The sequence below is a fragment of the Rhea americana genome, unplaced genomic scaffold, assembly GCF_003343005.1.
Source record: "Rhea americana isolate MKP2758 unplaced genomic scaffold, rheAme1 scaffold_458, whole genome shotgun sequence".
In the NCBI taxonomy this organism is placed as follows: Eukaryota; Metazoa; Chordata; class Aves; order Rheiformes; family Rheidae; genus Rhea; species Rhea americana.
The window spans coordinates 1-13,225 of record NW_028186599.1 but is presented as its reverse complement, the minus strand read 5'-3'; the positions used below and the strand labels follow the sequence as shown (position 1 = coordinate 13,225).

Below are 13,225 nucleotides of genomic sequence, written 5' to 3'. Positions count from 1 at the left end.
TCAAAACTTAGCACATACTGACTCTTGACACTAGTCACATACAACATAAAATGTAACAGATCTCATTACATTTCTTTTCATTCTGGAATCTATTCATCTTTACCAGGTACCTACTAAATGTGAATCAGGCTGTGTCTGTACTAACGGGCTATATGAGAATCTTGATGGCAGGTGTGTACCAGCTGAAGAGTGTCCCTGTGAATATGGTGGTCTTGCTTATGGAAGAGATGAGCAGATCCATACTGAATGTGAGATTTGGTAAGAGTCGCAGTTTTCCATTAGTGATCCTGTTTCACTAAACTGCACAAAGGACGATAAAAGGATTTAATTGGCAGGAGAATAGGAAATGGCAACAGCTGAACTAAGCAACAAAGAATTGAGGTGATAAAGACAAGCATAACACCTGGCAATGTATATGCATAGATGAAAAGGTCATGGTCTACTAGTCAGCTGCACTGGCTTCAAGGATAATCTTTGCAGTCTGCATATCCAGGAATAAGATGGCATTGAGGACAGTCTGTAACTGTAAACTATATAAGATCAAGTATTAACAGCTATACCCAAGTAAAGATGAGTAGACAGTCTTTCTCCTCTCTCTCAAAAATATTTCCATTTTTTAGCAATATTCTCAACTCTCTTCCCTTTGCAGTTTCTAATCTAGTTTAAGAAAACACCACCACCCAAACTACACAGGACAGTGGCATCTATTCTTAGCAAAAACAGAAAGAAATGAGCTTCATGTTCTTTCTTCAATGAAAAAAGAAAGCAAAAAGAGACTTAAGATTTTTTTCTTTATCATGCATTAGTTTTCTCAGCAGTCCTTAGCTTTTTGGTATGATTCCTTTATTAATTATAACTTGGCTAGAGTGTACACAAGTCAGTTAAGTGAATGTCTTACCTATAAAATGCATGAATATAAAAAGAAATGTTAAAGTGGCATGCCTTTGTAATCTGAGCATGGTTTTTCTTCTCACTCCCAGCACTTGCACAAGAGGCAAATGGAAATGTGTTCAGAAGTCTAGGTGTTCCTCAACATGTAATCTCTATGGAGAAGGTCACATTACCACTTTTGATGGACAGCGCTTTGTGTTTGACGGGAACTGTGAATACATACTAGCTATGGTAATGTCCACCTTACCGCTTCTTCTAGCAGCACCTCAGCATCAAGAAATAGCTGGATTTAAATGGCCGATGAATATATCCTAGGAAGCATCTATATTCCATAGAGCACTTAGAATCTTTATGTACACTTACATGTTTTAATATTTTCTGTTTATTTCAAAACTCAAGTTCAAAAGCCTTTACTTTTAAAGATGTAGGTTTTCATGAAATTGCAAGCATTTTGAATTTACTAAAATGTTTGAATATTCACTGATGAGTACCCATTATATACTAGCCAAGTATATCTTTCAGCAAAGTAATGTCACCTTGACTACCAAATCAGAGGTCTCCAAAAAAAAAAAAAAAAAARAAMACCCACCAACTAAAGCATAATACTCCATTGACTATTTCCTTTCTCCATACAAAGATGCAGGTTCTGAAATGAATAAAATTCTTAAGCTGCCAAAGCTATAAGATACGTAAAACCTCTGCATTAATAACCAGCAGTGAGTTTTGAGATGGTCACAGATAGGCCATCTCTCACACTGAGAGTGAGGATATGAAATAAAGATTGCCTGCTATGCTGAAAGGCAGAATCACAGCTATGGCATGCTTAAGCTTTCTTTTCCTCTGTTGTAACTCGGAAAACTTCAGGCACAGAATCTGGTTTTTTGTTTGTTTTTTTTTTTTTTTTTTTTGATGGCTGCAGTGTTAATAGACCTCTTTCCTCCTTTAAAATTGTAACGGAGAATGTCATCTGTGGGAAATCTGGGGTTACTTGCTCCAGATCCATCTACATTTACCTTGGGGTAAGATCCTCATTCTACTGTTCTACTGTTACTCATCTGAATAGCCATTTCAGCCCAGTGCTTCACTTTTGGAAACTTTAGCGGTGTCTTGTAAGCAATACCTTGTAAGCAAAGTTAAGTTAATGTGCTTAATCTAGAGCTTCAGTGTNTTTTTTTTTTTCCTCATCTCAGTATTTCAGTCCTTGGATTTCTGATTTCTGATCTCTCTAGGAACCATAAAATTTTGAATTTAACCACTTAATGGTGAATCACTCAGTCAAAAGGTACTGATTTTTTTCCCAAACTCAGTCAGGAAAACAGTAATTTAAAATGAAGGCATTCTTATCATGGATGATGGGCAAAACCTCTCCAGATTTTTCTAAGCCCAGCTAATAATCTGCTTTTTCAAAATATCTCCAGTTCTCTATTAACTTACCCAAGATATATTTGTGAAACTACAGCAATGAACAGTTAGTCTCATTCCCACTGTTGTCTGAAATCTTCCTAAATCAGATCAGTTTTGCCATTCTCAGCTCTATGGGACAGTAATGCCCCTTAGTATCAGATAATCTCAGAGTCCTTCTTTGTCAGACAGAAAGAATACAGACAGATGAGATTTTTATCCCAAGGAATGGTCACTACATGTAATGCACATGTGCCACTTTTCTGAGTAACATAAGCAGGGTCAGCTGATCAATGTTGTGATGGAAAAGTTTGTTGTTTTCTTTGCTTACAGTTTTGTAAGTGCATGATCCAGACTAATCTTTCTGTTGGCCATTTAGACAGTTGAAACACTGTGATATGACAGGAGAAAAGATGTAAGAGTACAAATGAGATCGGGAGATGGTGAAAATACTCAAGTGAGACAGCTAATTTCTCTCTATAACTATTCATTTATTCCTAAAAATGCATGGAAACAGACCTCTTTTCCTCTTCTGGTTACATGTAGGTGTCAGTATTATTTCCACCAAATGCAGTCAGAAAGCTGCTGCATCTAACAATGAGAGTATTACAATGACAGATTTTTTGTGTGTATTTCTCATCAAAACTTGCATATGCTTAAAGAAATAATATAAAAGAAAAAAAAATCACTTATTCTGAGATAGGATAGCAAGCTGAAGAAACTCACTTATCCTGTAAGATCTATGTCACCACTGACAATACATTATTCTTCAGCCTCTGGCTACCATAAGATAAGCGTGAATGACAGGATAATCTGTAGTGGTACAATATCTCTAGTAATACCACAGGCCAAGTATGGAAAGTACTAGAACTTGATAAGTTACAATATCTGGAAAAATTTTCTTTCAGAACATGACATTCATACTGCGAGATGAAACCTTCTCTGTTTCTGGGGAAAATCCTCTAGTGCGATATAAAGTGAAAAGAAATGCCCTTCATGTGATGTTCGATATTGTTATCCCAGGAAAATACAACATGACCCTTATCTGGAACAAGCACATGAACTTCTTCATCAAGATCTCCAGAGAAACACAGGTACTAAAAAATAACTTCCTCAGTAAACTGTCCTTCAATTCAGATTGAACTGCACACTTGATTACAGTTGTCTCAACTCTCTGTGATGGCACAGCTTTTCAGAGGAGCCACTAGTGATTCATTTTCTGCTCAGCCTTATCTCCAAAACAGTAGAGGTTTTCGGTAGAGACTGATGACTAAACAATTGCCTTACTGTATAAGAGGAATCTTTGRGCTAAGAGTTTTTGCTATATGCAACAATAACATCTTTTGGTTGAATTTTATCTCTAAATTATAGCAGATTACACTCAAGAGGAAAAACACATTCATCCACTGATAAACAGGACTTCATGCACAGACTTTACCAACATATTAGAATATTTATAGATCACATTTACTACTAAACACAGGAAACAATGACAATAATAAAAAGGGAAGGCAAGCTATTGTAACTCATTCAACTTACATTAATGCCTTTATTCCATTTAGGAAACTATCTGTGGCCTGTGTGGGAACTATAATGGCAATATGAAAGATGACTTTGAGACTCGAAGCAAGTATGTGGCATCAAATGAATTGGAGTTTGTCAATTCTTGGAAAGAGAATCCTCTCTGTGGGGATGTGTACTTTGTAGTGGACCCCTGTAGCAAGAACCCTTACCGAAAAGCCTGGGCAGAAAAGACATGTTCCATCATCAACAGCCAAGTTTTTTCTGCCTGTCACAATAAGGTAAGAATTATTTTGGCTTTCTCTTATGTAGACATAATCTACAGTCTGCCAAATAGTATTTGCTCACAGTCCAGCACTTGATTTTCTCTTCTCCCAAATGTTTTAATAATACATATATGAAATATATTCTGCCTCTTATTAATCTTAATCCTTCCTATTGGCCCTTCACCCGCCCTTTTGTTAGCACAAAAGCTAAGCATGGTATAGGCTGAATAATTAAAATATTAGAATGAAAAAAACCATGAAGACTTAAGTATCATAAATTAGTGAGTCTATTGATGATACCTGACATTGATTAATACACCATTTACTCTTTCTGAAAACATTAGGTTTGTTAGAAAAAAAAAAAAACACAAAAACCCCCAGACCTTGTTCTCATTAGTAAATCAACAGCATTATTTAGAAGATGTAGGAAATCAAGATATCATCAACCCTTCTATTTGTTTTAAGTTACCCACTTTGTCAATGAAAATACCACAGAATTCATCAGAACCAAACCTTGTGAAGGAAAAATCTCCATTTTCCAGACGTGAACACAAGAGAGAAATATGCATAATGCTGCAGTGATTATACATATCTGTGGAGGGTATACTGCTGATGAACTTGCACATTTATACCTGAATGAATGTGGCTTTGTTTAGTTCTAGTGTGTTCAAGATCAGTATGAATTTAGAAGTTCATATCTGGTAAAATATCATCAGCTTCTATTGTTAGTTTTCGGGGACCTATATTCTTACTAAAAATGATTGTCTGAAGTGAGATTGTGCTATTGCTTTGACCATTTCAATGTTTAGAGGAAATACTAGCTACCATCACTTAATGGAACAAGTGCACTTCACTTTCTGCTGAATTAAGGGCTATTATTTAGCCCTGGAAAAAAAACTTCTTAACAAATAGACAAGAACAGAAGAATCTTAGAATTTTTACTACTTAATTTTCCAACATAGGTGAACCGTATGCCCTATTATGAGGCCTGTGTCCGAGACTCTTGTGGTTGTGACATTGGAGGGGATTGTGAGTGCATGTGTGATGCTGTTGCAGTGTATGCCATGGCATGCTTAGATAAAGGTCTCTGCATTGACTGGAGGACCCCTGAGTTCTGTCGTAAGTTTCTTCAAGTTGTTTTTAAGGTACATGTGATATACATTGATAACTTTTTGCTTTTAGTGGGATTTTTGTTCGGTCAAAACATAAAGAGGTATAAGAGACAATTATTACTATGAGTATATTAATACCTCAGCATAGGGAATGGCTTATCTAAATATGCCCAAAGTTGCGTCTTCTGTATGGACAAATAGTTGACTTTTGTCACCTGGGTTTTGAACTTTGTACTTTTCATTAGTAATAAATTAATCAAGTTATGGTATTTTTTAGTCATGGAGCAATAAGAGAAAAAAATAAAGTAGTCATGGACAAGCCATATATTTCTCCATGAACAAGTCATTTTGTCATCAGAAGGAATATGAAACTGTGAACAATATGTACGTATTCGTTTTAACTATGATAAAATCACTTTCTCTGTGGATTTCAAGGAAATAAAGACAGCTGTGTTGACTAGAACACTGTAAAACAGGAAAAAATAGCAATATGTTCCAGAACACTATACACAGGAGAGAAAAAAGGATTAGAATGTTGTAAATCAATATTTGGAGTTGTCATCTTTGATGGTTTCTTTTTAACATGTCACTRTATTATACATTAAAAATATATAGAAATGCCTGTACAGTATACTTGCAAGAAGGATAAACTCACTTTGCTAGAGCATAAATGTCAATTTGCATCATAAGTGATTACTTCAATGACAAAATTTTTGGCTCAAACACTACTGAATAATTTTGTCCTCGCTGTTCCTAGTCCTTTGAGAAAACATGTGTCAAGAATTGAAAAATTTAAACTTTTCTCCTGTTTTGCGCCCCCCCCCCCACTTTTTTTTAGCTGTCTATTGTGACTATTACAATTCTCATAAAAAATCAGGAAGTGAGACTGCTTACTCTTATGACTATAGCAGTGACAACTGCACCTGGCACTACAGACCATGTAACTGTCCAAATCAAAACTACAAATATGTCAACATTGAAGGTAATAATCTATATTGTTGTAAACCGGAAAACAGTAAGATAATTACTTTTACTGCTATTGTTTTAATCAGTCATACCACAGTTAGATAAAGGTGTTCTAAAGGTGTTCTAATCAACGCTATCTTTGAGGCAGTTTTTACTGATCTTTACATTACTACTACAGTGTTAATATGTAATTGATATGATATCATTATTATCAATATCAGTATTACATCTAGCATTGAGCTCAGCCTATCTTGAAGAATTTGTACCAGTCAAGGGTATATGCTCTGCTTAAGAAGGAAATATGTGGAAAGAAAGAGAATATTTTTATTAGACAATGAATATAGTTGAAGAAAACAGAAAAGTTGTTTTTTATGCAGACCATTTTTTAGGGGATGGCACTGGAAGTGCTTTCTTAAATATATGATGTTATGATCAATGCAGTTTTTTAATATCAGAAGTGTACAAAGTTAGATTATAAATGATACAAATGCAGTGTTGTTCTCTGAGAAATGTAAAACAAAATTATCTTCCTTCAGGCTGTTACAACTGTTCTCATGATGAATACTTTGACCATGAGAAGGGACAATGCATGCCATGTGGTAAGCAGAGATCTATATACTCACCCTCCTTCTCTACAGTAACTAGAAAATAATACTAAAACCACTGTATATTCTCAAGGAGGATATTTTTCTTAGTATCTCTTGATTAATCCAGGCACCATTCTCCTTTGAAATAACCTTATTGCTGTACTTCTATTATGTAAAACTTCGATTGATAAACAATGGAAGGAAAAAACCTAAATTTTAGAAAGGATTAGGTGAGGGACTGCTAAAATACAGGCATTGGATCATCCTAATTGATTTATTTAGCAAGATTAAAAATTGCCTTCGGTGTAAATATCAGTACTTTCCAAAGTTGGGGTGTTCCTGCAAGTATACGGATGTTCTGATCTGCCTGAGGGGTTGACACAGCGGAGATGTATATCCCAGATATATTCAACGTCTTTCTTAAACAAAAGGAACATCTGGAAGAGGATCTAGCTAATGAACTCTACCTAGCAATTCCCTTTTTAAGATATGTTTTTATTATTTTATCTCATGGTTTATTATGATACAGTGTACTGCTATGAAACCTGGTGATTAGATAATGTTATGGCTAGACTCCAGCTGCACAGTTTGGAGTTTCATGCAGATGTAAAAAAACTTAAGGCCAATGTTTTTTAATGTTACACAATTCTAACCTGTGTCCCAGGACAGTCAGTGTCCTCACTTACATACAGAAAACATGTTTGAATTATCCCTCAATAGTGAGGCTGCCCTTAAGCRTGAATATCATAACAGAAGCAGTAAAAACATGCTCATATTTATGAGGTGTGTTGATTTCTTATAATTGTTTAATTCTTTCAGTGTGAATTTTAATACTGAAATATAATAGTAAGCACCTTGAGGAATATCTCACTAATTAACACGATACTTTGAATGCAGTTTATTTATCTTCTTATCTGAAATTTACCATATTTGGAGTATTCTTAATATATTGTTTTAATTCACAAATTTAATCTGTTCTACCTTTATAAAACAGCAGAGGAAAGCACTACTACTACACCTGAGACATCTTCACCTTCAACAGGTTAGTTTAAGTCAGTGACTAAACTACTACTTAAGCACTGATATATGTCCTAATATGTGTTTCTGAGGTAAGCAATACAYTTTCTGGCCTGATAAAATGACTTCACCAGTTTCATATGCATAAGGCACAATAATGAAAAATAACTCAATATCACAATTATCACAAAAATTTTACCAGAAATATGATAGACATCTTAAATTGCGAAATAAAGTTACAGAGAGAACAATGTTTCTTGAGTATATTTAGGCATTTCCAGATACCAATAATCAAATATCTCTGTTAGTGGATAAGGACTTCTATCTCATCTCTGGCATATAAAATCCCCAAAAAATTTCAGCACAGTTCGTAGTGGTGACTAGTAATGTAACGCTGACATTTTAAGAAGGTCTTCATGGAAATTTATGACTAAATTTAACAAGCACCTATAGCCTGATCCAGGAAAGGAATCCATATATACTGATCTAAAATTTTTCCATTAATTTTGCTGACAAGTGGTATTTTTGTATTGGCCAGTGGAAGGGCTGGGAAAAAAAATTACACTGTTAGCTGCCTGAATTATAAAATGCTAATTACACAATTCCATCTCTCTTAATATGCACAAATTTGCATACCAAATTCACTTTAAAGGAATGAAAAAAAATTTAAAGCTTCTGCTAGAGTTCATGCTCAATATATTGACCAAAAATAATAGCAAAAGAGCTACCTAGCTAAATTTTCTCAATTTTTTCTTTTAAAATGAAGGTAGTTATTACAAGTTGTTATTACTACAGATAGTGCTAATACTTCCAAAAATATTTTTTAATTTACATAAGCATGTTCTAATGGATTATCAAGAATTATTTCTTAACCTTGGATTTTTTCTTCTCATTGTAAAAACAGTGCAACCTAAAGTAACAAGAGGCTCTACTTCAGTCACAATACCGATGACTGTGCTGCCAACAGCACCAAGTACTTTTTCTGCAGCTACTATATCAACAGAGACCACTACTCCAACAATAACTTCAAAAATCACAATTCCAAGAACATCATCAGCATCACCTCTTGTTACAGTCAAGTCAACAACTGGTAGGTTGTTAGTGTTACTGAATAAAATAAGTGTTAAAGCCATTCTATGCATAGTTAAGAAATCAGTATGCTAGGAGAAGAGTACTCCAGGTGACCCTGCTTGAGCAGAGGTGTTGGACTAGATGATCTCCAGAGGTCCCTTCCAACCTTACTGATTCTATGAAATTAGCTTAACACCCAAGAACAAGACTCCAGATTATGAAGCAGACAAAATAACCTTGTAGAAATAGGTTTGTAAGAAGAGGGGCAAACCAGAAATGTTCTGAAGTGTAGGCAGGAGGTGTGTGGTAAGATAATAGGTAAAAATACAAACAAAAATTATTTATCTGTGTGACTCTTATGTGGGAAGACCATTATGAGTTCCATAAACAAGAAGTCAGCTCAGCTCCATTTGGATTTATTAGCCCAGCTTCAGCCCCATACATGTGCAGTTTCCATAACCGGTTCAGTAACACAGTCATGTTCGAGTAACACTCAGGCTATTAACAGAGAATGACTTAAGCAAGCTCCAAAGCAAAATAACGTAGGTATCAGTGCAGTGACTTTATACAGGATTGAAGGCTCCAGAAGCATGGGGTTGGATCTATCTTTGAAGCTGGTGTTGCTCTCAGCAGGGCATTGGACCAGATGACTCCTTCAGTATAAATTATTTTCTAATTCTGTGGCTTGTGCAGACTCATAACAAAATGAGACTTCACACTGACATAACTAATAAGCCATCCTGGAACCAGGCCATCAGGGAAAGTAGAGGTAAAAAAGAAATMAAAACACAGCTTCAAAGGCTGGCATTGTTCAGATTATTAGTATGATGTTATTTGGCCTTACAATACAAATTTAAAAGCTGAAACTGTGGCCAATTCAGAACATGAGATTGGTCGGTGAAATTGCCCTTTGGGAAAAGACCACAAGATCATACAGACTTTAGCAAATGAGTGATAATGAAACTAGCTTCTTATAAAAATTGTATAAAAAATAATTTAGCACAAGAAAAAGAAATTGAAAACAAAGATACAAGACATCAGAAAATAAATATGAGTAGAAAAAGATTTGATAAGTTTATGAGAACATAAATACAAACAATTTCACAGAAAATGTTAAAAATACTAGGGTAAAAATTGTGTCTCTGTAATAAGTTTAGCTTCTCCATAACTTAGTTATTTTTAATTACTAAATAAATTGATTACTCACATTATATTCTTTTTCCCAAAAGAACATACAACATCAGTTTTTATCACACCAACCATGACCACAACAATGGCTACACCTTCCGTAATTACCTCAACAGAAAGAGCCATGACCATGAAACTGAAGCCTACACCTACTGCCTCAGCACCCACTCCATCAGCAGAGACAGAAAAACTAAGGTTTACCACACCACCCACCAAGACCACTATCAAAAGGAAATCAACCACTCCTGCTCCTACTACATCTCAGATTGCAACTTTCAGCAAGCCTAAACTAACAACACTAGGTAAATATCACATTTTTATATCTCCTGGGTGAAGCCATCATGCACAGATCAATGGATATTTTCTTAACGTGTCTGTTAAGAAATAAAGTTATTCTCACTAGATGTCTTAAAATTAAAAATACATAGGAAAAGATATGGATGACTGAACAAGAAATTAAAAAAAATTAAATTTCAGTGTCCTGCCAACATCTAATATCCAAATACCATTTTAAACCTAACATTTTTTGGGGATGCCATACCCACAAATCAAACACCTCCACGTTAGGGAAAAACCTGCCTGTATCAGAAAGTGACATAACTTCTTGAAAACTCAAGTATGGCAGAGTGAGTGCCCCTAATCATTGCAACAACCTCTCCCMAAAATATAAATCTTGTCTACAAAAAAGGGAAATTACACCTTAGTGTCAAATTCTCCATATGCCAACAAGGACAGCTTCCATGGAAACAGTATCACAGCCTCTTTTGCTTGGGCTAGAAAGTGATACCAGAGGCTGATACACAGTGCAGGGAAGTCAGCTATGACAGGAGGACAGGTACGCACTCTCCCCCAGTCCACATCTCTCCCACCCGGTCCTGTTGGGGTGCCMACATACAGATACTCTTGTGTCCATAGTGACAGATTCCTTGGAGGAAGTGTCACTTTCTACTATGCCTAAGCACCTTCCCAAGGCTCAACCATTCTCTCTTATGCATCCTTCCCTTTGCAAGGAGCCCAGGCTACATTCTACACCACTGGGAAACCAATAAGTGAGTGCTGCGGCTGGAAGGGTGGTAAGAGTCGCCCATTGCTTGAGCCAGTTCCTACGTTAGCCAATATCACAGTGTTTCCTCACCCAGACTGCAGCAGGCAGACCTTACTCTCCTTCAGCCACTTGGATGGAGTCACATACATCCATAAAGACTTTTCTTCCTTGCTCAGGAGCTCCAGGAAGAGGCAGGAGGAGCTCACTTGGTGGTGGGCATCCCTCAGGCCCCGTCCCTGCCCCGCATGTCAGGACAGAAGGAGGTCACGGACAYGGCCYCAGGCATTGCCCCATTCCTCCCTCTGTGCCTCCCAAGACTGGGAGAGGCCCAAGCCTGCCTTTCCTCTYGCTGYCCCGCAAGCGGGGCTTGGTGCTGAGACAACTGCTTGCCTCGCTTGCCTTCCGCCTCTTCCCTACCGCTGTCAGTCATGCTGCACTTTCCTCCCGGCAGCYGTCACCCATAAAAAGACAACCGTGCTGCCTCTGACCACCCRGAGGACCACCCCRGCCACTTCCGTCAGCAGCACCTCCAAGACCTCTGTGTCCAGAGAGACCAGCCCCACCAGCAGCCCCAAAGTGCCGCTGACAAGGACARCTCGGATCCCCAGCTCTCCTCCCTCCACCYCGGCCTCCAGCACGCCGCTCAGCACGCACCTGCCATTTGCCGCCCCATCCACAGTCTCAACCACGTCTCCCACAACAACTAGGCCAAAGCTCACACCTACAACACTAACGTCCAGAGCCTCTCCCACCAYGACCAGTGTTTCAACAGAGACACTGCCAGCTGAGTCCTTTGCACCTACAACGGCCAAAACGAGCCCCCTCCCGTCGTCTGCTCCTCCCCCCTCCTCAACTGTGTCCTCAACACCACCAAGCCCATCACATCCTGGTAAGTCTTGCTCCTGCCCTCCTGCTTCTCTGCCTGGTCTTGGTCCAGCTCGTGCCCTCCTCTCCCTAGCAGCACGTCCTGCAGGGGTTTCCGGTTAGTGTGGCTGTGCTCTGCTCCCCTTCCCTTTGGCATTGGGACTCCTTCGACCTGGAAGGGTCCTGGACCCGGCCCGACTGTGTCCTCTGTCCTCAACCCTTCATGGGTTTTCCTCTGGACACAGGCCTTCTTTGGGGTAGAGTCCCCTTCCACCTCCTGCCCTTGCATTCAACAGCAGGAGGCTAGCTAACACCCGCTATCTCCCCTTGCAGTGCTGTCCTTAGAACACTCAGGGTAGGGAAGAGAAGAAAATGAGAGTGTAAAGTCACCTCCTGTTTCCAGTTCAACACAATTCAGGGAAGTCTAGAACAGTTTTCGGAAATACGAGGCAAGGGACAAAGGCCAAGACATGCCCTTGAGCGAGGAATGCACAGGTCCTGACATACTCTTGACAAGCTCTGGCCAAAAAAAAAGCCAGGTGTCAGCCCCTTAGCTAAGGATGCCGTATGATGACCAAGGCTATGGAAAAATCAGCTGTGGAGGGTGGGCACGCAGATGTACATTCACACTCCAGCTGCACCTCTCATATTCAGGCCAGTCGGGCTCCCCATGTCCGGATCTTCTTCATACCAACAACACCCTCCTTTGAGGAGGTGCCGCAACATGCTTTCCCTAGGCATTTTCCTAGGACTCAACCATTCTTTTCTCTCATCCCTTTCTTTGTAGCAAGGGAGCCAACCAGAGCTAAGACTCCAACTAGTAAAGTAGTAACAGGTGAGTGCTCTGGTTCAGAGAGAGCTAAGAGTCCTCCACGGCCTATGCCTGTCTGTCCAATAGCCTCTGCTCTCCCATGGACCCTTTCCAGCAGAGTCTGGAGCATGTTGATAACAGATTATCAGATGTCCCTTGGGCACACAAAAGGAGGTTCCTATGGTGCACTAGGATCCCCAAGAAAAACGAAGATGGAATTCAATTATTGGGGTGCAACATTCAGACCAAATGGATTTCTTGCTTCTATTGGCAAAAAAGTAATCGTATGGGAGATACTGAGGGCCCAGACCCTGCTATTTTTGCCTAAAGGTTCAGTGGGTCGCAGTCCTGCTTTTCTTTTCACTGCCCCCACCCGGTGCTTCTGCCTGGGAGCTCCCCACCTCATTCACATTCCACCTCTTGCTCTACCACAGTCAATCAACTTCACTTTCCTCCCGGCAGCCATCACGCACAAAACATCAACC

General features: G+C 38.6%; 1 protein-coding gene across 1 annotated transcript in view; it reads left to right on the top strand.

The window, feature by feature from the left end:
- The window catches only part of MUC6 (mucin 6, oligomeric mucus/gel-forming), a gene marked incomplete at its 3' end in the record, with an annotated part of 88,356 nt that extends 75,592 nt beyond the window's left edge, over positions 1-12,764 (top strand). The window contains exons 21-32 of the mRNA XM_085316228.1: positions 107-258; positions 981-1,122; positions 1,800-1,910; positions 3,201-3,386; positions 3,855-4,094; positions 5,042-5,198; positions 6,030-6,173; positions 6,694-6,760; positions 8,685-8,851; positions 10,062-10,322; positions 11,517-11,954; positions 12,717-12,764. Of these exons, the coding sequence (XP_085172354.1) occupies positions 107-258; positions 981-1,122; positions 1,800-1,910; positions 3,201-3,386; positions 3,855-4,094; positions 5,042-5,198; positions 6,030-6,173; positions 6,694-6,760; positions 8,685-8,851; positions 10,062-10,322; positions 11,517-11,954; positions 12,717-12,764 (2,113 nt within the window). The remainder of the gene's footprint in view (positions 1-106; positions 259-980; positions 1,123-1,799; positions 1,911-3,200; positions 3,387-3,854; positions 4,095-5,041; positions 5,199-6,029; positions 6,174-6,693; positions 6,761-8,684; positions 8,852-10,061; positions 10,323-11,516; positions 11,955-12,716) is intronic.
- Positions 12,765-13,225: the final 461 nt, after the last annotated feature.